The sequence below is a fragment of the Lissotriton vulgaris genome, chromosome 4_1, assembly GCF_964263255.1.
Source record: "Lissotriton vulgaris chromosome 4_1, aLisVul1.2, whole genome shotgun sequence".
NCBI lineage: Eukaryota > Metazoa > Chordata > Amphibia > Caudata > Salamandridae > Lissotriton > Lissotriton vulgaris.
The window spans coordinates 1,591,739,748-1,591,764,978 of NC_141691.1; the positions used below are offsets into that span (position 1 = coordinate 1,591,739,748).

At 46.7% G+C, this 25,231-nt stretch overlaps 1 protein-coding gene across 6 annotated transcripts in view; it reads left to right on the top strand.

Moving 5' to 3' along the window:
* The window catches only part of CSPP1 (centrosome and spindle pole associated protein 1), a 1,363,238-nt gene that overhangs the window by 381,526 nt on the left and 956,481 nt on the right, over positions 1–25,231 (top strand). For 4 of the 6 annotated variants that reach the window (XM_086965839.1, XM_086965840.1, XM_086965841.1 and 1 more), the window contains one exon: positions 18,784–18,885. The exons of the other annotated variants lie outside the window; for them this stretch is intronic. In XM_086965839.1, the coding sequence (XP_086821965.1) occupies positions 18,784–18,885 (102 nt within the window). The remainder of the gene's footprint in view (positions 1–18,783; positions 18,886–25,231) is intronic. 6 annotated transcript variants of the gene reach the window in all.

A 25,231-nucleotide genomic window follows, 5' to 3' on the forward strand; every position in this document is an offset into this window, starting at 1 on the left:
CATCTTTGCTTATGATTCCACAAGTTTGGAACAAGGTGAACGCTGAATGTTCTAGTGGTACGGAGGGTCTGGTACTCTGAACCTCTGGTCCAGAGCTTCTCCAGTATTAGGGGTGTCTTTCATAGATTCACCTGCCTGAATGATTCCCCGTCGTCGGAGTGGGAGTCCCACCGTACATAAAAAAGCACTAATATGCTATAGTAACATTGGAAAAACCAGTAATTCCCAACCAGGAAGTAAAGTAGCCCAAGCTACAGGAGAAAAAACTTTCAAACTCATGACTATCCTAGTCATTTTGTATAGTCCAAACTACAGCCAATCAGGCGACAGCACCCACCAGAAGGTTCTCCCTAGAGGCTCTGGCTGTCAGTTTTCTACCGCACGTTGTGTGAAGGGAGTCTCCCTGAGCTCTGCTCAGTTCTTCTCTATTTTCCTTCTGGAATCTAGTGTTTTGAAGATGTCTTCCAATAAATTTTTATTCAGGCCTTGTGAATCTTGTGGTAAGCTCCGGCTTTTTAAAGAAGATCCCCACAAGAAGTGCATTTATTGCCTTTATCCTGAACATCAAGTAAAGGACTGCAAGATCTGTAGAACCTTCCCTCAGAAGACCCTCAGAGACCAAGATGGCCGCCTGCTTTTGTGGCTACAAAAGCTTAAGGATTCGGATTATCCTGCATCTGAGGTAGGCAGTATTGCCTCTGGTTCTACTTCAGCCTCTAGGAAGAGAGCTGCTACTGAGGTGTTAACTTTTCCTGGGGCTAAAGTTGCTAAGAAACAACTTCCATCTAAGGGGTCTCAGAGGCGTTCCTCTTCCAAGACTACTCCCCCTGTTAAGGATAAAGGTGGTCCATCTACGCCCCCGAGAAGATCCACCAAGAAGTTACCTCAGACATCTGAGAAGATTTTACCTCCGATTCAGACCCTGTCATCGACTATGCCGTCGTCGACGAAGATCTCCGTCGACGCTACATCTACGTCGACGGAAACTTTCATCTCCTATTCCACAGATGATCATGTTGACGGCGTCTCCATCGCCTACGATGGTCTATGTCACTGTTAGACCTCTTTCGTCGACGGCAGAGACTTCATCTTCTGCCGTCGCCAGCGCCTCGTCGACGGCCACTCTGAAAAAGATCCCGTCGACGACACCGTCGACGCTGGCTCTCCCGTCGACGAAGAAGCTACCGCGACGGGCTCGTCGACGAGTTCCGCTCCGTCGACGACGAAGGCTCCATCGTCGACGAAGCCAATTCCGTCGACGAAGCCAATTCCGTTGACGAAGCCAATTCCGTCGACGAAGTCAATACCGTCGACGAAGTCCATATCGTCGACGAAAACAACACCGTCGACGGCACCATCATTGTCGACGACGATAACTCGTCGTCGTCTAAAGCCAAATCCAGTGCCACGAGTCCTTTAGTGAACCCACCGTCGACGCCACAACTATCCTCTTGTACCACTTTGCAAGTGTGGTCACCGTCTACGGTTTTTCTAACGCAAAAAACATCTTTCTATCAGAGACATGGTTCAACATTGGAGATATCACCTCTGCATATCTCACCACAAAGGGTACCCCTGCAGCTTCCAGACAAACTTCTTGACTCTGAAGACAGTGAGGAGGATTCTGTAATTGAGGAAACCTTTGGAACGGCTACAAGTCCTTCCAAACTAAATATTAAGTATCAGGAGGACGACCAAGAGGAACAACAGTCATCTGAACAAATGACGTCCCCTGTAACAAGTGTCCCTGCCACTCAGGTGCCAATTGCATTGCTCACCAACCTCCAATGCATGCTTGCTGACTATTACAGGCGGTTTCCGCCATCTGAATCTACAGGCTCTCTGCCTCCTACTCCTGTGGTGGAAGCGCCTTTACCAGACTTTAAACCTCCAAGGTCTCCTCCACCTGCACCGTCCAATCAGCCGGAAGGACAACTGTCTTCTGACGAAGAAGAACAGAGAGAGGAAGGAGAGGTTGATGAAATGTCGGAGTGGGATGAATACCAAGTACAGACTCCTTCTGCGTCACCTCCGGCTGCCTCGGATTCACCACCAGTAGACGTAGGTGGTTTTCACCTTTTAATGGAGCGGGCTACTAAGCGTTTCCATATGAACATGGAACATACAGAGCAGGAATGTTTTCTCTATGATTTTAAGGATCAACCTAGAAGACAAGTCAAATCTATACCTATTATAGACTTTATCTGGCAGGAGGGTATTAAGGTCATGTCTATTCCAGCTTCCATGCCCCCGGTCCTGCCACGGATTGACAAGAAATATAAGTCACTGGAAAAGTCACCTGCGTGCCTTATAGGACAACCAAAAATGGATTCAGTTATTGTTAAAGCTGCTCAGAAGAGGTCCAGGAACCCCTCATCTCCAATTGCAGCCCCACCGGACAGAGATGGCAGGCGCATCGATGGCATTGGAAAACGTGATTCGACGATGACAGCTGCCACGGTCCGGGCTGCTAATTCATTGGCCATCTTGGGCAGAAATGACCGGCAGATGTGGTTGGATATTGCGCCATACATAGACCAGCTTCCTGATCCTTCTAGATCTGAAGCGCAGAAGATCTTACAGGAAGGGGAAAGAATCTCGGCTGAGATTATCGATTCGGCGGTTGACGTTGCCTCCCCTGGTTTAAGACAATTAGCAGGTGCTGCTGTCTTGCGTAGACAGGGGTGGCTACGATCTACGTCATTCTGTCAGGAAATTCAAACAATGGTATTGGATATGCTTTATGACGGAGAGTTTCTGTTTGGCCCGCAAGTAGGAGAAGCCTTGCAGACAATAAAAAAGATACAAATATCAAAATTTTACTCAAAATGGTCATTGATAACATTGGACAGGTGGGTCTTGGACATTGTGGCCAAGGGCCATGCCCTAGAATTCGAACAGTTTCCCCAAATGTTCCCCCAAAAGGCCCACCTCCAGCTCACCTAAGAGAGCTCTTTGCCCAGATAAATTTGGTGCTAAAGAAAGGAGCAATCGAGAAGGTACCTCAAACTATGAGGGGAACAGGATTCTACTCCAGATTTTTCCTAATAAAGAAGAAATCCGGAGAATGTCGTCCGATTCTGGATCTCCGTGCCCTACACAAATATCTGAAGAAACTAGCATTCAGAATGTTATCACTACAGGAAATATTGCATCTTCTAGCAGCAGGGGACTACATGGCCACCTTGGATATCCAAGATGCGCATTTCCACATCCCTATCTTACCTAGTCACAGAAAATTCCTGCGAATCAGAGTGGCTGTCAGGGATTATCAGTTCAGAGTACTTCCCTTTGGGCTGCGCTCTGCACCCAGGGTGTTTACAAAAGTCTTGGCCCCAGTAGCGGCTTTCCTCTGGCTGGAGGGGATACAAATATTCCCATATCTAGACGACTTCCTTATCAAGGCCAGTTCTTACGAGGATACAGACAACCATCTACAACAGTGTCTAAACCTCTTTCGGTCTCTGGGTCTCCATCAACATCAGCAAATCCCAGTTGGTACCATCACAAAGACGGGCTTTCCTGGGAGCAACATTAGACACCCAGCTGCTCCAAGCTTTCGTCTCGGACGAAAGACGAGACAAGATGCAGAATATGGCTCGGACTCTGCTTTCAAAAAAGTCAGTTTCAGTCCGACGGTTCAAGTCTTTTCTGGGGATGGTATAGTCGTGCATTCCGCTAATACCAAATTGCCGACTGTGGAGTTGTGGGCTGGGCGGACCGGAATAACAGGCTGGGAGGCCGAATGTAGTGAGCTATGGTTAAGGATTTATTCGTTGGTAATGCACACAAAGTCTTGTTCAACAGAGGTACAGGAAAGAATTCCGGAGGGAAGCGCCGAGCCGGGTGGGTTCTGATGCAGGGTCGATGCCTTGGATGTAATCCTCTGCGGGGCTGTTGTCATCAGGGTACGGCCGGGTGATGGGGCTCCTTGGAGATATGTAAGGGAGAGAGAGTACAGGGGTTAGTCCAGTCCAGTAAGGACTACCGAGTACTTCCACCTTCACCGGGGAGTGAATGGGACAGAAAATGAACGTGGGGAAGGTTGGAAGGGTAGGAGGGGATAAGACCAATAAGAAACGGGAGGGGTAGAGTGATTGAATGTGTCAGGGATAAGTGCGGGGGAATATAAACAGTGCCCGTGATACTACACTTATTTACTAAGGCTAGTGCGGGGTGCTCGTGAGGGTCTATATACAAGTCTTACAGGTATTTACACTATTTACACTAAGGGACACGGAGAAAGGATAGAGGGTACTCACGTGCCCCGCCGCAACTCTCATCCGAGTTGCGGCCGCTCTCCTGCCACCTCCGGAGGTCGCCACCAGTCCTCCGACCACAGGTCCTCTTCCTCGTTCTCCTCTCCGCTTTCCGCCTTCTCTCCGATCTCCTCCTTCTTTCCGCTCTCCGTCGGGGGTTCCGCGCCGTTCGCTGTCTCCTGCCACGAGTCCGCTGGGCTGAACGATGCTTCGTCTGTCCTCCCGGCTTTTCTATGTTCCAGGCGGACTGCAGTGGACGTGCTTCCGGTTCCGGATGGGTCGGGTTCCGGGTCACCTACAAGGGTTTCACTTCCGGTCTCCTGTTTGTCTGTTTCCGGGTCTTCGTTGGTTGGCGGATCCTGTGGGCGAAGAGAGATAGAGGAAGTCCGATGACCAAGGGACGCTGTTCGTCCCGTTTCGGGGGTGAGGGACCCCTGATTAGACCGCCATTCCGACGAGGTAGGGACTACTGTTTTTCCACACCGACTCAGAATGAGGCCTCTTCAGGAGGAACTCCGCTTACAATGGCTGCAGGTCTCCGGCTCCTTCGAGGATCTCCTCCAGATTACACCTCGCATACGGGATTCCCTCCGCTGGTGGACACAAAGAAAAAATCTACGACGGGGTTGAGCATTCCTTCAGGATGCGCCGAACTTTACACTCATCACGTACGCATCCCTCGAAGGCTGGGGAGCTCATCTTCAGAGCCTGACAATCAGCGGCAAGTGGAGCCCTCAGCAAAGGTGTTGGCACATCAACCTGTTAGAACTGAGAGCCATCTTCCTTGCACTCAAAGCATTTCGTGCAATCATCCAGGGAGCCAAAGTGTTGGTGCGCACAGACAACACAACAAGCATGACTATGTCTACAAACAAGGAGGGACAAGATCAGCTCTCTTGTCGTAGGAAGCCCAGGAGCTGTGGGCACGGTCAATACGACACAAAATCAATCTTCAGGCGGTTCATGTTCCTAGAACAGAGAACGTACTTGCAGACACACTCAGCAGGACAACAGTGTCCACTCACGAGTGGGAACTTCATCTGCAGACTGTGGATCGGATCTTCCATCTATGGGGTCATCCAGACCTAGACCTCTTTGCTACCAAGAACAACAGCAAATGCAGATTCTTTGCAAGTTGGCATCCCCACAAAGACTCTCAGGGGAATGTGTTTTCGATCAACTGGTCTCTGATATATGCGTACGCTTTTCCACCAATACCGCTAGTTCCCAGAGTCCTGCGGAAGATGAAGGAACCATGTAGGTTAATTCTCATTGCTCCCAGATGGCCTCGCCAGTACTGGTTCACCGAGCTCTCTCCTATCGGAGTGCAAACCGATTCAGTTGAGCCCAATTCCGGACTTGCTCTCCATTCAAGATGGCCAGATTTACCATCCAGATCCAACATCACTGAGATTAGCGACCTGGCGCCTGAGTACCGTGAGTTCGCCCATCTAAACATCCCTGTGGACTGCAAGGAAGTTCTGGCCAAAGCAAGAGCACCTGCTACCATAAAGACGTACAGTCTTAAATAGAAACGCTTTTGTATCCGGTGTCGCTCAGCTGGAATTCATCCTTTTTCAGCTAAACCAGAGGAAATCCTGCCTTTTTTCCTACATCTAGCAAGATCGGGATTGTCTCATGCAACCCTAAAGGTGTTCCTAGCAGCGATTTCAAGATACCGACAAGATGGGACAAATTCTCTTTATTCTATGAGAATTATACAACAATTCTTTAAAGGCCTTTTTAGAATGTTCCCTCCGGTACGTCGTCCACCTCCATCGTGGTATCTCAATGTAGTGTTGGCGCAACTCATGCGTCACCCATTCGAACCTATCCACCGAGCCGATCTGTCCCTTCTTACAATTCACAAATGACTCTGTAGTGCTCCGCACTAATCCGAAATTCATCCCTAAAGTGCCTTCGGATTTCCATCTAAACGAACCTGTGATTTTAAAGACATTCTTTCCTAACCCACAAACACCTGCGGAAAGGGCATTGCATACTCTGGACATTGAGATGTCTAAAATTCTATTTGCAAAGAACATCTACATTGCGCAGATCTGATCAACTATATATCACCTATGGTGCAATTCGTAAAGGACAGGCAGTTTCCAAGCAAACAATCGCAAGATGGATATATGCAGCTATTGCCTTTTGCCATGCACAAGCAGGAAGACCTTTACAAGCAGCTCCTAGAGCGCATTCTACGAGGGCAGTGTCTTCCTCCATGGCCTTATTCGCTGGAGTCCCTCTTCAGCACATCTGCAGAGCGGCAACCTGGGCCAGTCGCCATACTTTCACCAAACACTATTGTTTGGATGCAGCCAGCGAGGCCGATGCTTCAGTGGGTCGAGCAGTTCTACGAAATCCTTTCAACTAAGGTGAGCCTCTGTTTCCCACCTCCTATTACTGCTGTCAGACGCTTGTTATGTTTCTATAGTGCACATGCTCAAGTGATTGCATTCTAGTATGCTTTTAATAATGTGCTTATTTACATATTGCATTGCTATGTGCTTTGAATATTGCCAAGCTTAAGCTACCTTTAGCGTCTGCCAAGCACAGATATGTACTGCTATCTACTCTGATTCAGGCATGTGAATCTATGAAAGACACCTCTAATACTGGAGAAGAACAATAGTTACTTACCTGTAATCTGTGGTTCTCCAGTATTGGTGTCTTTCATAGATTCACATGCAACCCGCCCACCTGCCCTCAGAGGCTCTCAGGCTACTTTGGTTTACCGTCACTCCTTGCGAGAAAATCTGACAGCATGAGCCTCTGGGGAGAACCTTCTGGTGGGTGCTGTCGGGTGCTGTCGCCGGATTGACTGTAGTTTGGACTATACAAAATGACTAGGAGAGTCATGAGTGTGGAAGTTTTTTCTCCTGTAGCTTGGGCTACTTTACTTCCTGGTTGGGAATTACTGGTTTTTCCAATGTTACTATAGCATATTATTGCTTTTTTATGTACCGTGGGACTCCCACTCCGACGACCGGGAATGATTCAGGCATGTGAATCTATGAAAGACACCAATACTGGAGAACCACAGATTACCGGTAAGTAACTATTGTTCATATTCCCTACTCTTTGGATTCCTCTTGTCCCAAAAACATGGCATGGTGCTCCACCCGATCTACTATATTCTGCTTTTTCGTGCCTATATACTGAGTAGAGCTAAGGCAGTAGATAGCATTCTGGTTGTGCCCCATCCTTCCAACAAGTCCTTAAGGGGGTTGGTTCAGCTCATGGTACGCAGAATAGTGCTTTGACACTTTTAAAGGCAAAGTTGCCCTATCCATTGGTGTCTGTTCCACGTTTGGCCCAGCAAGGTTTTACTCTGGGCATGTTTAAAGGTTCATTGTCTGCATTATTGGCTTTCGATGTTTAACTTATCAACCCTTGTTTTTCAAATCACCTGTTGAGATGCTTTTCTGAAAGGCTTGTCACATTTTTCCCTCCACACCTATTATTTCACAGTTGAACATTAATTTGGTCTTGACCTTTCTGATGTGTCAGCTCTTTACTTTAAAAACGGTCTTTTTTGCAAGCACTTCTGGTACCCACATCAGCGAACATCAGATTGTGATGGCTCATCTGCCATACATAACTTTTTTCACAGGCAAGCTGTTTCTTACGATGCCTGACTCCTTACTTCCAACTGTGCTGTTGCCCTTTCATTTAGAGGCAGTTAATTACTCTTTCTACATTTTTTTTCTTCTCCTCATCCGTTATATTTTGTTTATTTAATGTGTTCTTTATAGCGCTGGCTAGACCCGAGTGTATCACAGCGCTTTACAACGTTTGTCAAGGCATTATCAGCCAATAACAATACAGTATAATTGAAAATGTCCAACCATTGTAGAGTCCTTGGGAGAAACATACATAGGTAGTGTTTCCAGAGTGACCTAGGTGTTAATCCCTGAAAGATTAAGGTGCTTATTGAAGAGGTGTTCTTTTAATTATTTTTTAACCACATTTATTCATTTTCATTACGATACATAATTTACAATACTGTATTGGGTGACAATATTCATATGCATAAGAGGTTTTTGCATAAACGGTATGTGGTATAGTAACAGCCCGTTCAATTATTAAACCTGAGAACAATAACCTTGTCCACCTTCAGATCACAGCAATGAGTCCTGATACACTGGACCAGGCCATCAAGCTAGTCAACCTCATAATGTGATCCTCCACAGCACTCCTAGATGATTAGAATAGTGTATGGTGTGCTGTTTTTTGTGTTTCACCCCCACCACCACCACCTCATGATAGGAGACAGTTTTGTAACTCCTAGTGGATAAAGCCTAGGTCCCTGGGAGGGAGACCCGTACACTACTCAGGGGAGGGACCTGCAGAATAGGGAGCATGAAGGAGGGAAACTTTCCCTGTCCAATCTACCAGGGAATGTTTGAATGTATGGAGTTTGTATAGTAGACCACCCCAAAAAGTGGCTATGGGGATCTTACTCTGCCCCCGAACTTCTTCCCTCCTCAGTGCTTGAGCCTCGCCCCCTTAATTGTTGCTGCGCACCAGTGACGTATGCTTAGGATGATGCGTGCCTTCCAATTCATTGTTATGGAATGCCGGGCTATGAGGAGTGCCAAATCAACAAACCAGTTAGTTGCTGCATGGCCTTTTTTATGTTTGAATGTACCCCATAACCCTCCTTACGTGGTGGAAAACCCCTCCCTTCCAACATTGCCCCTGCAACCCCCTACCAGAGGTCTATGGCCGCCAGGCAGTTCCAAAACGTGTGCTAAATTGGCATGCAGGGTGCTGTACCGGGGGAAAAGAGAGGAGAAGACCCAAACCTTTTGTGCATGCTCGCAGGCATGAGGTAGGCCCTGTGAAGAATATTCTGTTGTATATACTGGAATTTAGCATTCCGGAATACTTTCCTCGGAGAATGCAAGGTCTTTTCCTATGATTTGGGTGTTAAGTCTCGGCCAATATTCCTTTCCCAGCATTGACGTGTCACCTGTAAAGGGTCAAGTGCTAATGCCCATGCAAACCAGGTAATGAGCTTATGACCTTACCCATGAATTGAAGGGTATGCATGAGCGGGTGTTGCTTTGGTTCTGAGTCTGTGAGGTCCCAACAGACTGCCATAGGCTAGGAAGTGTCCCCCCATTAGCTTCATACTCCTCTTGCAATTGGGCAAAAGCAATAAGTGCACCATCCTGGAACAAGCCGCCAAGCGTCCCCTCCCAACCTCAGCCCAAGTTTCCACTCCCTCCTGCCCAAGTGGCGCACTGAATGGTTCAATAGTTTTCAGTCTGATTTCCTATGAAGTACGGGGTGATTTACGGCATAAGTTGTAATCTCCTATGATAGCTTCTGTATGATATGCACAGTAAATTGGTGGCCTCTCTGGGGAGTTTTGCCTGTGGAAGCAGCACCCCGCCAACCACTGCAGCTGCACTGCCAGATGTTAATGCTTGAGGTTGGGCACTCCCAAACCCCTCCTTATCTACAGGCAATAGTAGTTTCCTTAGTGCCACCCATCTCCTCCCCCTCTTCCATATGACGGTTCCCAGTGTGATATGTAGGGCCCAAAACGTGAACCGTGGGATATGCACTGGAAGGTTATGGAAGAAATACAGGTGGTGGAGGAGCATCGAAAAAACAAAGGAAATGATGGACGGAGCGTTGACAATAAGAGCACTCGCCCCCAGTCAACTGATCTGGGTTTAATCCGTCACCGTTCTTTATCCCACTCTGCCACCCCAGTTCAGACATGGCCATATGCAAATCAGTCTGACCCTGTGCCTCATGGGAACAGTCCAGCCCGAACTGCCAAGCCATGCCTTCCCTGGATCGGAAACAAGCTACCGAGGAACGGTTTCTGGCATTTCAGCCGTCTTCAGCCTGGCTTGCTTGAATCCAGTGGCAAAGTGAGCAAGGGACTCACGTCTGAGCATACCCTGCCAACTTATGGCGAACAAAGAAAAACCAAAGGAAATGATGGACGGAGCGTTTAAAATACAAGCACTCTCCCCCAGTCAACTGATCTGGGTTTAATCCATCACCGTTCTTTAGCCCACTCTGCCACCCCAGTTCAGACATGGCCATATGCAAATCAGTCTGACCCTGTGCCTCATGGGTCATGGGAACAGTCCAGCCCGAACTGCCAAGCCATGCCTTCCCTGGACCGGAAACAAGCTACCGAGGACCGGTTTCTGGCATTTCAGCCGTCTGCAGCCCGGCTTGCTTGAATCCAGTGGCAACGTGAGCAAGGGACTCACGTCTGAGCATACCCTGCCAACTATGGCGAACAAAGAAAAACCAAAGGAAATGATGGACGGAGCGTTGACAATACAAGCACTCGCCCCCAGTCAACTGATCTGGGTTTAATCCATCATCGTTCTTTAGCCCACTCTGCCACCCCAGTTCAGACATGGCCATATGCAAATCAGTCTGACCCTGTGCCTCATGGGAACAGTCCAACCCGAACTGCCAAGCCATGCCTTCCCTGGACCGGAAACAAGCTACCGAGGACCAGTTTCTGGCATTTCAGCCATCTTCAGCCTGGCTTTTGTATCGGTGGAGGAGCATCACCATTTTAGATAACTATATTCTCCCTTGAACTGTAAGCGGTAAGGTGCTCCAAAAGATGATCTGCAAGCGCAGGGAGGATAGGGCTCTTGTAAGGTACTCTTTGAGGAGATTGTGTGTATTGTAAGGCTCCCATTTTAATAAGTGGATGTCTACCATTAGTTGTTGCAGACGACAGCCTGCCCGGAGCAGGAAAGCACATGACTTGAACCACTATACCCCCAGCCTGAGGCCTTGTGAAATACTTTGAGGGTCTCTGCAATTCCTGTGATCCCCTCCTGGATGTTTTGGAAGTAGAAGAGACATCTGCATAAAGTGAGACTGTGTGCACATCCTCAGTCAGGGGGATTCCCTACTCCTCGCTGTGTTGGCGGAGCCATTGGACTAACTGCTCCACCGCAAGAGGGAATAAGAGCGGCAAGAGGGGCAGCCTTGACTGGTTCCGCTACTCATTGTAAACTGGGGCGAGATAAGTTGACCAATTTTCACTCTGGCTGTGGACTCAGTGTAAAAGTCGCTGCAGTCGGACGGTGATGGCTACCACGCGCAGGACAGCAAAAAGGTAGTCCCAGTGCACAGTGTCAATCGCCTTTTCTGGATCTAAGACTAAGCCGGCCCACTGAGCTGGTGCTAGCTCCATTACTATGTGTAGGCATTGGACATTGATGGTGGTAGATCTTCCGGGGATTAAACCGTTTTGGTATGGGTGCACTAGGCGCGGCCAGTGTTCTAAGAGGCGGGCTGCTTTGATCTGATATTTTATAATCTGTTCCCAACGTGGATAACAGATGATAATTTGCTTTCTAAGTCTTTAGGCCTGGTTGCAATTCTGTTATGGCACCGCAGCTCACTTGGCTGCCTTGGACCAGGGCTACACAACGTGGCTTCTTGCCTTCACAGTTAGTGTGTCCCGGCCCCCTGGCACAAAACCCACGCACTGTAAGTGGCCCACATCATGTCTGAACTGGGGTGGTGTGGAGTGCAAAAAAACTATGGATTTAGGCCGAGATCTCTGTACTGGGGTGAATGTATGACATTGTTCTGCATTCTGTCCATCAATTGTTGCTTTTCCAAATCTGGGCCAAAGCATGGCGACGGGCTCTCAGGGTGAACTGATATGCGATCTGGCCAGTCTCTTTCTTCTGCTGAAAGTGCCCCCTCAATATTTCCCACTCATGCTAGACAGCAGCGGCTTTATTAAGTCAAAATGCATAAGGACTCGAGTGGGTGAGTGGAATTAAAGGATGTGCAATGTTTTGAAACCGGGCTCGGCTACCCTTCTTATGATGTTCAACGACCGGATTCTCCGTTCCTGTTGTCGGAGCCGCCCTGCAGGGTCGGTGGCCCCCAGCATGGAGTCTGTTTGTTTGGTGGTGCTCACACCTTTTGGGGCATGACCCGCTCGCCCTGCGCCAGACCAGTTGGACTGCCGTGGTATTTCTGGCCGCAGAGGTGAGAAAAGGAGAAGAGTGAGGGTACACCTCACTTGGACAGTTTTGAAAAAACTCACCCTTACAAAGCTTTTTTTAGCCACTTTGGGATTCATGAATTTAAATGTGCACTCAACACTTTATTCTTGGATGCAATATGTAAAGAGTGCAATGTAGGCCAAAGAACGTTATGCAGCTGAATATCAAACTGCCCACGTTTGCACTATGAACACCGGTACATCTTGGAACTTGGAGTGCCAGTATTAAGGTCACATTACATGTTAATTGAGCACTTACATAATCAATCTTAATGATTCCTACCTGTGATCAAGGCTTTATTAAGCCGAAATGCATAAGGACTCGAGTGGCTAAGTGGAATTAAAGGACGTGCAATGTTTTCAAACCAGGCACGGCTACCCTTGTTTTGATAGGTAGATACATATATTTATGTTCAAGGTATATAAGCTGCAGATTGTACACTTATGCATAGATCACCATCTGGTGTTGGGCTCGGATGTGTGCATGTTGTTTTTGTCTTCGAAGAAGTCTTGTAGTCACGAGGCTGGTGACTCCTCCTTCGGTGGACAGTACGCATGGGCTTCGGCTCCATCGTTAGATTGTTTTTTTCCGCCATCTGGTTCCGATGTGACTTGCTGCGCTCCAGATTGGAATCTTTCTCGAACCCCCTTCGACGCGCAATCACAGTTACCGACGGTATTGTCTCTATTGCGTGCCTTTGACGCGCACCCTCGACAACTATCCATTACTCTTCGACGCCTGCGAACCTCGATGCGGGCCATTGGGCCTACCCGCGCTGATAAAGACGGACGTCGATGGAATGGACTCCATTTAAAAAACTGTTAACAGTGTGGTGCTAAATTTCCACACTTGGACCTCCATCCTGTCTGCATTCTGTGCCTCTCTCCTGAACATCGAGAGGACAATTGTGAAGCTTGCCTCTCATGTAAATCAAAGAAGACCATCCGGGATCGTCGAGCTCAATGCGCGACATGCAGCGACGCACAGGTTCCATTCCGGACATCTTCCATTCAGGTCCCGACAACCTTCCGGAGCCAGAAGAGAGTCCGGACCCGAAGCAGATGTCTCCGACAGTGAAAATGACATCACCCTGGCTCAAAGGGAAGTGAGTACTGAAACCCCGGCCCCGACCAAGCCCATACCAATCGCACCGGTAACACCTTCGCCTTCGGGCTCAGGTTCACACCGTACTAAAACTTCGAACGCCCCTCCCCCAGGCCCGGCACCGGAAGAGAAACAAAAGCCATCCAGCTAAAGCCAACCATCCGGTACCGAAAAAACACCCTCTGCACCAAAGGGCCAGTCGTCCAAGTTGCCACAACGTCTTCCATCGGCACCAAAATCTATAAAAGATTCCTCGGCACCGAAGCACTCCGTAAATCATCAGCGCCGAAGCAACTCGACAAAGCATAGACGCCGAAGCAGCCGGATAAACCACTGGCACCGAAACAGCTGGATAAAACCTCAGTCCCGAAGCAAACAGATAAATCCGCGGCACCGAAACACACAGAAAAGACTGGTACCATCAAAACACAAAGCACCAAAAATTTCGGAACTGGGGAAATCTTCTATACCGGACAATGTCCCAAAACATCCAAAAGCAGCTCCCAAAGACCAATCTTCAACGCCAATCAAGCCTGTTGAGTCCGAAGAGCTTTTCTTTCTAGATCTAAAACAGACTACTATCTTTATTCACCCCAAGACTGGTCATATAGTCACCAAGCAACTTACAAAGAGGAAACCAGAACATTTACCACAAATTCCAGTTCCTCCAAAGAAAATCCATATAGCTACTAACACTTCACCACCTACTTCACCTCCACCACCTGGTAACCCAAATTTAATTATTTCACCACCACACTCTTCAGAGTTACAGGATAGTGATGATTCACAGGGGCATGGACAATTAGATGAAGACATAATGCCATTAGGTCCTGATAATTCACCACAGGAGCCAGACCCATGGCATCATTATAACACTGATCCTGATCTAACAAATGATCCGGATTTCTACCCCTCCAAACCATCCCCACCGGATGACAATGTGGGGTTTGCAGAACTAATCAACAGAGCAGCTATATATCACAAAGTCCAACTTCATTCAGACCCTGTAGAGGAAGATTTTTTATTGGAGACTTTTGCCGAACCACAAAAATCTACTCACGTCTTACCCTTGCTACAAGGCCTTCTTAGACATGCTCCTGAGGTGTTTAAATAACCAGTCAGAGCTAGGGTTCTTAACCACAGAGTTGATAAAAAATACATTGCAGCCCCCAGTGACCCTATCTACATTAAGGGCCAGCTTCCCTTAGACTCACTAGTAGTGGCCTATGCACGTAAGAGGGCAAACTTCCAAGGGTCAGGTGACACACCACCTCCTGACCAAGATTCTAAGTTATCAGACGCATCAGGTAAACGTGTGGCGTCCCAGGCTGCTAATTCATGGAAAATAGCAAGCACACAAGTCCTTCTAGTAAGATATGATAGGGATCACAATGATGAGCTAGAATAGCTCATTTAACATCTGTCCCCAGAATATAAGAACAAAGCTGATGACTTTATACAGGAAGACAAACTTATTACTAATACCTCAATCAAATGTACACTGGACGCAGCAGACACTGCGTCACGTGCTATAAATACTAGTGTTCTGCTACCTTTACACGCCTGGCTCAGGAGCCTTACAGTCACCATCTGCCAGAGGCTGCTTTCGGCACCCAGACAATTGGCTCATAAAAGCAAACTCCCACAACAGTTGTGTTCAACACACACTTCATGTCTTCCTCTACCCAGACAATTGGCTCATAAAAGCAAACCCCCACAACAGCTGTGTTCAACACACACTTCAAACAATACAGTTGCTTCACAGTCTGGGATTCACAGTAAATCTAGCCAAATCCCATCTCCAACCGTCTACAATGCAACAATATCTAGGGTCAACAGTGAATACTTCCACAGCACTAGCATATCCCAATCCCATCAGGATAAATGCTTTTCAAACACTGGTTCAAAGATTTCAACCACCAACACACTCTACCTGCAGGAGTGTTCATGCAGCTAATAGGAATGATGGCATCTTGCATTTTTCTCGTCCCTCATGCAAGACTGCAAATGCGCCCATTAGAAGAATGTCTAGCACGTCAGTGGAACCAGGCTCAAGGTCAACTAACAGATCTGGTGTTGGTGGACGACAACACCCATCGCTCTCTGCAGTGGTGGAACACAAAAAACCTTGTCAAAGGACAGTCGTTCCTCGAGCCAATTCCACAACTAGTGCTAACAACAGATGCATCACTCTCCAGCTGTGGAGCACATCACCAACACCATACCACTCAAGGTTTATGGACCCCTCAACAAAAGCAATTCCACATCAACTACCTGGAATTGTTGGCAATCTCTCTAGCATTGGAGTCGTTTCAACCGCATCTCTAGACAACATGACAGCAATGTATTACATACAAAACAGGGGTGGACACACTCTCTCCAGTTATCCCGTCTAGCACAAAGTATCTGGAGGTGGGCCATTCCACGAAACATATACCTCCTAGCAGAACATCTACCAGGAGTACACAATCAAATAGCCGATCTGCACAATCGTCAAACACAACAGATCCACAAATGGGAACTTGATCCTCCAGTTCTTCTTCCATTCTTTCACATGTGGGGACAGCGAGACATCGATCTGTTCGCCACGCACCAAAACGCAAAATGCCCAAACTTCGCATCCAGGTATCCACACCCTTTGTCCAAAGGCAATGCACTATGGATGAACTGGTCAGGCAAAGTTGCTTACACACGGACGCTAAGTGGCGCACGTACGGAATGGCCGACCTAGTGTGATACTCTCGCAGTCCGGCTGTAATCCGTTAATTATCCTGCGTCCAAATGCCTTGCTGAACCCGGGAACCCACGGGTACATGCAGCGGCACACATTTAGAAGAAGCGGAGCTGAGAAATACATGGTAAGCGGAGCTTTGCGGCGAGATAACGTGAGGTGAAGCTGTGACATGGGCGCCCCTCTGTCTCTCCTGGAAGTGTGAGTTGGCAGAAAAACGCATGCAAGGTCCGGGCGCGCGCAAGGGCACTGGGCCGACAGGCTAAGATGGTGGTGCTGGTACAATAGTAAACACTATAATCATTGTGGTACCTGTCTGCCCGGGCCCTGGGCCACGCCTGCTTCATCCGGATAGTGGAGTGCAGGCGGCCTGAAAAGATCGTGGCTGCAGGCGCGAGTGCACCACTGCAGTAGGGAAAATTCCTCCGTACGGCCATTAAGTGGCGCCATTACGTGGACGCTACACAGCGCTAACGGCCACGGCACGCAATACAGGCTGGTTGTCTCGCCCTCAACAGCTCATTGCAGAGGAGAGAAGCGAATATCCCTGGGTGATATTTGAGGCCCCAGCAGTGAACGGTGGAAGAACTCAAGAGTCTGGAGGCTAGGGAGGGTGCGCTTGCAATCAATCAGGAGACAGGAACACGTGGAGGAGCCATCAATATTATAATAAAGCAAGGGCGCCATAACGTATATGAGGGCATTACCCTGCAGTGAGCCATACTACCAACATGTAGCCGGACAGGTGTGAGGGCGCAATAGTGATCGTGATCAGAGTCAACACTAGGGACCACACTGTCACAGTAGGGGGATACCCTGCGCTTGATACTGACTGAGAGGAGGAGACCGGTGGTTGGCGACTGGACATATCAGACCTTGACTGACAACAAAGCAAGGGATTACCAGGCCGTGCTGAGCAGTCCCCATAAGCATCGGACAAACGCTAATTGCAGGCTCACACTCTGCAACTGAAAGGAGAGAAACACAAGGGAATCAAGCAGCCTGTCCTAAACACGAATAGCGGCCCACTGACCGCTAAGGACGCCATCATGGGGAAACCGGAATGTTACTAAGGAGACCAGGACCAACAGCAAAATTGGCTTAATCATAGGACTCACTTGCCTTCTCCCTCCAATCCAACAATGCAGACCAAATCCTGACTTTACTTCTTTCGTCACAGGCCATATCTGAATCGCTGGTGTAGATGACATTCTTTAAATATTCGGCAGAGGTTGGGGAGGATTCTGATTTCCACATCCTACATATTTCTCGCCTTGCTAGAATGACCACATAAAACAAACTTAAAGCTAGGTGCATTCAAGTGATAATCATTCGTAAGCCCAAAGAATTTCATGCTGGTACTTACTTCCATTGGTTTCCCCAGCACTTCTTTCAAAAATGTACATACCTCTATCCAATAAGGTTTAATTCTCGGACACTCCATAAACATATGTATGTCATCTGCTGCAGTATACTTGCACCTAGGACAATTATACTTGTTACCTGTGACCTTAGATAACTTTCAGTGTTTAGAGGAGTTCTGACATCTTTTGGGCCCAGTACCTCTTCACCTGCTGCACCATTCAAATCATGGCCCTGTTGTCTGCAAGGTAACTGCACTTTTGGCTGCTTATTTCGTAGTAAAATATTGCATAGCTCTTGTATAGTAACTTTATGTTTAACGTGCAATGTTTATTACAACATTTAGAATTTGATCATAATAACCAAATAGGTTAAATTGAAAAAATCTATGTAGAAATGCCTACAAAGTGCAAAGAAAGGTATTGAGGTATGAATAGGAAATGGTACAAACGTTCTAAGGCTAAAGCATCTGCTTTTCACAACGAAGTAATAAAAAGCAAGTATTCCAGCATACCTTTAGAAGTTGTCTTGCCTTTTCCGTGGGAAGAGTACTTATTTTGACAATTAATGAGGCTTAAACAGTGTAAACAGCTTGATTAAAAGTATCGTAAATGCGTGCAACCAGGGTAAGTTAACAAAAGAAAAAAGTTCCCCACAAAAGCGAATGAACACAGTAAATTGTCTATAGGAACTGATAACAATCCCCTTTTTAAGATATATTAAGTACACAAGATTTTACAAGCACAGCACAATCGAAACCTAGTGAGAAATAGAAAAGTAATGGAGCCTCAATTTTAGTAACATAATGTGATGATGTGATGAAGCACTTAAAATTGATAATGAACTCTGAGTAGACACGCTTCAACTGAAATGTTTTCTACTCTGATGTCTTGCATGTTTTGAAAATGTTTGGAGAAACTATAAAGGCTTAAGGGCTGTTCTTACTGAAAGCCACAAATCACCAGATATGCCACAAATCACACATTTGTAGTACATCAAGCCGATCTGAAATTCTGGAATAAAATGGATGGATTTGCCACTGTGATCTGCACATTCCACAAGCCAGAGTTGTTCATCTTGTTGGAACACCACATGTAGGGTCGTAGTAGCTCTGAGGGTTACAGGTTCTAGTCCTAATACAGTTAACCTATTGAGTCTTTCACACACTAGTTGCACGCGTATCTTTTTGAAAAATGAATATTTGTTTTAATTGGGTAACATAATTGAACACCAAGTAATTGAAACATGATTGGATAAGAGTGCCTCATGAATTCACAAATTATTATCAATATTATTGCAGGCCCCTCAGGGAGTTGCAAGAAAGAGACGTATCAACAGATTATGATGATGAGTTCCCTAGGCGGTCTATTAGAAGACCAATCGCAACAGCTCCAAAAACCAGGTAGTAGTACACAATTATCACTAGCAGTAATTTAGGAATACTTTACCACTTGCTGAACTCCACAGTGTTGCTTATGTTTCATTACATATATTTAAAATGCATGCAGTTATGTTTTCCATTTGAGTGTATATAAAGGTATTATTATTTTTTGTCTAACATTGTGTGCTTTTCAGTTATGCATGCACAGAGAAGTGTTACAAGAGTGTATAATGGAAGCATTTTAACCATTTTACTGCCATGCTGACTTAAACATATGTCATGAAAGCACGTCAGAGGAATAGTGTATAGAAGGGGCCCGACAAGCTTCCCCAGCCCCTCCAAGTTGGCCATCAACATCCTTAACTGGCTGGGAGTGGGGTGAAGAAGTTTGCTGGTGCCTCCTCTTCTCTGAACATCAGCAAACTTCTTAATGAGGGAACCCTCTGTTCACTTCTGGGACACCTCATATGCATCTGTATCACCCATGAAGCATAGTGGTTGTTCCTGGGAGGTACTCTATAGACCCTCCCAGATCCATACAAGGATCATGCATGTTGGTGGGGCTACGGGAGGGGTTATGAGCAGCGCTCCTGCCCTTTGCCCCTCCCTAGCCATCCCCACTTGCTTGAGAAACTTTTTTCTGTTGGTGGGAGGGAAGGCAGGAGTAGCAGCAGCCCAGATCATCCATCTACCCTGCTGCCATCTGAAAGAGAAAACAAACCAGGAAGTGTGGACTGCTTTCATTCTCCACTACTTGATTACATTTCGGACTGCTCCTAAGTCGCCAACGGCCCAGCATATAAACAATGAAAAGAAGCTGTGGCGATGGAGACTAACTGAAAAAATTCCTAGTCATCTGCACACCGAAAGAGAAGTGAGAGGACTGTGAGGCCACAGAAAGTGTGTCGGATTGGTGACAGCCTCTGTCTTGTGGTCAGTTGTAGAGGATAGGAGATATCATTGGTGCAGCTTCTGGGAACCCCGGACCCATTCAAGTGGAATACTTGCCAGAGCAGGTGCCACAGTTATTTTGGGCCTTGAACTTGTTGTCAGAGCTGAAACTGCTGTTATTTTAGCAACCGCAAAATGGACAGTGATCCACATAGAGACAGTGGAATTTGCAGACCATGAGGCTACAGTAGAAGGTGAACTCCAGGGCAAACCAATTTTAATCATCCAGCGACGATAAAAGTGAGAAGGCAGCAGTGTAGCATGGGTGCACAAGGTGACTCATGTGAACATTGGCCAATGCCATGGAAGAACTGTGGTGCAGGACTGTGCCTGGTGCAGAAGCCCAAACGCCTTGTGGCATGAGTTGTATGGCAGAGGCATGTATGGCTAAACCACACGTGCCTCTTCTACGCTGCCTAAATAACAAATACATCTGAACATCGCATTCCTTTACCATGCAAACCTTTACCACGCAATTTCGATGCGTGGTAAAGATCACAGCCTATGTCACCTGCCTTTAGCTCTAACACCTACCCCGTCCCTCCCCCGCCCATTCCAGCATCTAGACTGCGCATAGTCTTAAGGCATATATGTGTGGTTAAGGCAAAGGTGGTTGGCACACATGGCTCTGCCCACATTGTTCAGGCCGTTTCCCTGTGGCATGTACAGAATATGTGAAGATTGCTCCCTGTAGTCTTCTAATACTAGCAATGGTTTTCCACACCATTGACAATCTGAAAATAGAGGCAAAGAACAGAAAACAATCAAAACTGTGTTTCTTCTTTGAAATTCATGCAGAGGAGAAGTGTATCTAATTAGCAGTATCGAACCAGAGAGCTTTAAATGACTTCTTTTGGGGAGGGAAAGTGAAGGATCTCATGGAAATAATTATAATTCGGATTTCCTGCTTTCGTTGTTCATTTTTTTGAGATTTACAATAGGTATTTTTTTTTATTAATTGTCAAAATTGGTAATTAATAATTTTTTTTAAATTCAGTTTGGTGCTACAAAAATCTTCCTGACTTTGTATAATACTTTGAAATATATATTCCTGTAGACATTAATTGGATAATTTTTCTGCTAAGTGAAGAATGCACACTATTCATTTTCATATATTTTAAATATTTCATGTCCTACTTGAATTGTTACATATATCTTAAGTGATTTTTCCTGAAAAAAAGTGCTTTCCTGCACCATGTGCCTCTAACACCTTGGCTAAAAACCTTGGGGTCTGGTTTGGGGAAGACCTCCGCTTTGAGGGGCACATCAAGAGGCTCATTGGTGGCTGCTTTGGGACTCTGAAGTCTCTTAGAAAATTTTTCCCTTATCTGCCTGCCCCGGCCTGCGAGTCAGTCGCGAGAGCTTTAATTCTCTCGCGTCTGGACTACGCCAATGCCCTGTTCAGTGGCTCACCGGCCTATCTGATCGGGCGGCTCCAGATTATTCAAAACGCCACCGCCAGACTTTTGGGGAATATCTCCAGGTGGATCGGTGTTAGAAGTTATCTGGAGAGCCTGCATTGGCTGCCGGTTCAGCATCGTATTACCTTCAAAATTCTGACTCTGGCCCATAAAGCCATCAATGGGTGTGGCCCTGCCTATCTGATGAAACGTTTCACGCGGTACTTCCCTAACAGAGATTTACGCTCAGCAGCTCAACATCTGCTGCTGGTCCCGCGCTTCCAGCGTGTTCGGCTGGGAGGCCACTCTGTGACTGTAAAGGCCGCGCGCGCATGGAACGCCCTCCCTGCGGCTCTACGCTGCATTGACGAATTCACTGCTTTTAAAAAAGCGCTGAAGACTCACCTGTTTAGAATAGCTGTCTAGTATGTTTGCTGATCTATGCTCTGCGTCTACTGTTCCCCTCTTTCCGCGCCAGGATACTCCGGAGTAATTGTGCGCGCTATAAAACAGCTTAATAATAATAATAATAATAATAATACTTTAATGTGATTGAAAGGATTTCTTACGTTCTTGTTTGCAGCGCTTTTGAATTCTCTAGATCTGGTAGGCTGCTGTTGCCTAACATGGGAACTTAGCGGCCTTGTGTTTATGCTTTTCTGGCCTAGAGTGCCAGTACATGCATACAGATGTTATCATTTTTCATTAATTCAAAGACATCTACCTTGCCCTTCCTGGGACGCTCTGCCCAAGCCATTATCAATTTGTGTGAAGAGTTGGTTTGAACTGTAAAACTCCAAATTTTCATACATACTAGACGGCCTCCAGGAATCCGTTTAAAATGACAATGTGCCATCTGAGTTCATTCCTAAGGTACACAACGACTATTCATTCTTATATTTTGAGAGGCATGTTCTCACATATACATACAGGGACAAAAAATCTGTTCTAACTTCAACTACAAACTGCGTGACAAAAGGGAACCTCTGCTGTTTCTTTTTGATCTCCTTTAAATGGAGCTTTGGAAACATTCTTTCACCTTTCGTGATGCTAATAAGAAGGATTGTTAGCTGTAGTTGAGGGCTCGCAACAAAAGTGACGGATGGATGTTCTTGTTACTCTAAACAAGATCACCCACAACCCTTCGTGGCCACAAGTTCATCGGAGGTGCTAGGGGAATGCGAGGAAGGGAGTTATTGTCTAGCAGTGCAAGTACAACTTATGAATGGGAGCTCAGTCACGGGCCGCCAGTTATATCAAGATCCTGTACGACCAGGCCCAGCAGGGAAAGTGTTGCAAAAGAGAGGGCTGTAACTAGCTACATGCATGGGCCTGCCCATGCACGAGTGGTGGGAGAAGAGGGCAGTGGTATCAGAGGCATAGGCTATATTGTAAGACACCAACCCAGGGAGTGGAAGATGATGGGAGCTAGAAAGACACAGAATAATGAAGAGAGCCAACCTCCATGGGTCTACCTGCCTGGAATCCCTTAACCAGCAGCTCCTATTAAGTTCCCCTTACCCTCTGTGTCTCTTGCATACATCATTTAATATTTTCCAGTGACAGGTGGGTTGCTTGCTCGCCTCCATATCGCTTCTGGGAGTGCTACTGTGCTGACAAAAAGCACGTAGAGCAGAAAGGATGACGGAGGAGTGGCATTGATAGAGTTGAAAGGAAACAAGAAAGAGGAGGGGCAGAGGGTGTAGGAGGAATGAAACTACTTACTTTTCAGTCAGATTGTCCCATATGACCACGTCCAATAGGTCGATCAGATAAAGGCAATTTCCGAAGGAGGGCATTTGTAGGTCGAGCCTTGCGACAGCGCGCATGCCCCGCTCACTCTGCGAGGGATTAGACTAGTCAATTTGTTGTGGAACCTAGAACTAATTGCAATACAATTTCTGTGAGTGGATTCTTATTAAAAAATTTCTGTTGAAAACGATGGTGAAAAGTCTACCACTCTATCATGACACGCTCATCCAATATGGCGGATTTTGTATTGCAATTAGTTCTAGGTTAGCCCATTTTTTTTAAACTAATTTGACTTGACTACATGCAGTAGTAGAGTATGACTTTGAAGCCCCGCCCATTATCAGCCCATATTTTTAATTGGTTTTTGTCAATGTCATCCGTAAATGTTAGCTTCCGATTCATTATGAGGCTTGTTAGTCCCTCCTTAGTCCCGCCTTGTCTCCATTTGTTACCGCCCATAAGGACTGGCCGTTTTCCCTTGTCCTTACTGTATTGCTCACATAAGCCCTTTGGGAGAACTCTTTGGTTAATCAATCTAAAGACCACTAGTGGGAGACGAGCTTAAGCTATGGCAGCCATTTTTTAAAAAACTTTGAAACTTTCACAATGTGCCACACGCACCCACAATGGGCCACTGCAGCGCCCCCAAAATCAGATTGCTGCTTTTTTTTAAATGTAATCTTTAATTTATATGAGTAGAGATGCGGGATCCCTGCTTTTCTTTAATATAAATTAGAAGATCTGCACAAATAAATACTTTGGAAATTACATAATTTGAAAAGATTTGCAGGTCGTTGAGCGGACACCAAGGTTCAAACCCTAAATCCCCACCTCAAAGTCGGCAGCACTGGCACTGTGCTACACGCTATTATCTCAGTGGCAGCCGTTTTTTTGGGTAACTGTGCAACTTTCACAATGTGCCACACGCACCTACAGGATGGGCCGCCGCAGCTCGTACAAAATCAGATCGCTGCTTTTCTTTAATTTAAATTAATCGAGTTGCGGGATCGAAGGTGCTTGGTGGCAGGAGGCAGCTGGGCAGGGCTCCTTCTAATTAACTTTAGTAATGAGCACGGCGCCCGCTTCAGGGACACCGCACTCTCTCTTTGTTTTTGTTTTTTTACTTTAATGAGCATGTCGCCTGCTTCATGGACACCGCGCTCTGCAATGCCATAGATGTTGAATTTGGTATTTTAAATGACAATGCCTTTTAATTTTTTCTAAAATGCATTGCCATTTACAATGCCAATAACTCAAAAACTCGTAATTTCTAGACCTATTGCATTGTAAATGCTTATCAGTTGAATCCAGAAAGCTAAATATAGTGCACATAAAAAGAGGGAAGAAAGGGACTCCAGACATCCTAGCTATTACCAGGAGAATCAGCTCAGTTTTTTGGCAGAATAGTGTCAAACAAGAGACAGTGGTGGTTTCTAGATCGCTTCAAAGTCAATTGCCCATAGGTCACAGACCTCACAGGTAACAAGCATTTACAATGCAATGGTTTCGCCTTTGGAAAAGTTAGAGCTATTGGCATTGTAAATGACAAAATTTGTATTTATGTGTTGGTTTTGAAAACAGATAAATAAATGGCATTGTCATTTACATTGTCATTAGCTTAATCTCTGCAGTCCCTCTGCAGTCCCTAGCACTCCATAGCAGTCCCTAGTCACTCTGCACTCCCTAGCACTCTGCACTCCCTAGCCCTCCTTAGTCACTCTGCACTCCCTAGCACTCTGCACTCCCTAGCCCTCCCTAGTCACTCTGCACTCCCTAGTCACTCTGCACTCCCTAGTCACTCTGCACTCACTAGCCCTCCCTAGTCACTCTGCACTCCCTAGTCACTCTGCACTCCCTAGTCACTCTGCACTCCCTAGTCACTCTACACTCCCTAGCACTCTGCACTCCCTAGTCACTCTGCACTCCCTCGCACTCCCTCACACTCTGCAGTCCATTGCACTCTGCACTCCCTTGCACTCTGCACTCCCTAGAAGTCCCTAGTCACTCTGCACTCCCTAGTCACTCTGCACTCCCTAGCACTCCCTAGTCACTCTGCACTCCCAAGCCTGGGTGCACCTGTGCGGGTTGTGTATGTGAGAGAGAGTACCATCTTACACAATCCACACAATACAGTAATTAACAGTGCTTGACCCTGTTCCTGTAAAAAGGAAGAGTTGGTGACAAAACTGCACCTGTTAATTAGATTGTCCCATAGACTCACTGGAACAAAGAAGGTGGGCCAGACCGCTAGAGCCAACACTGGA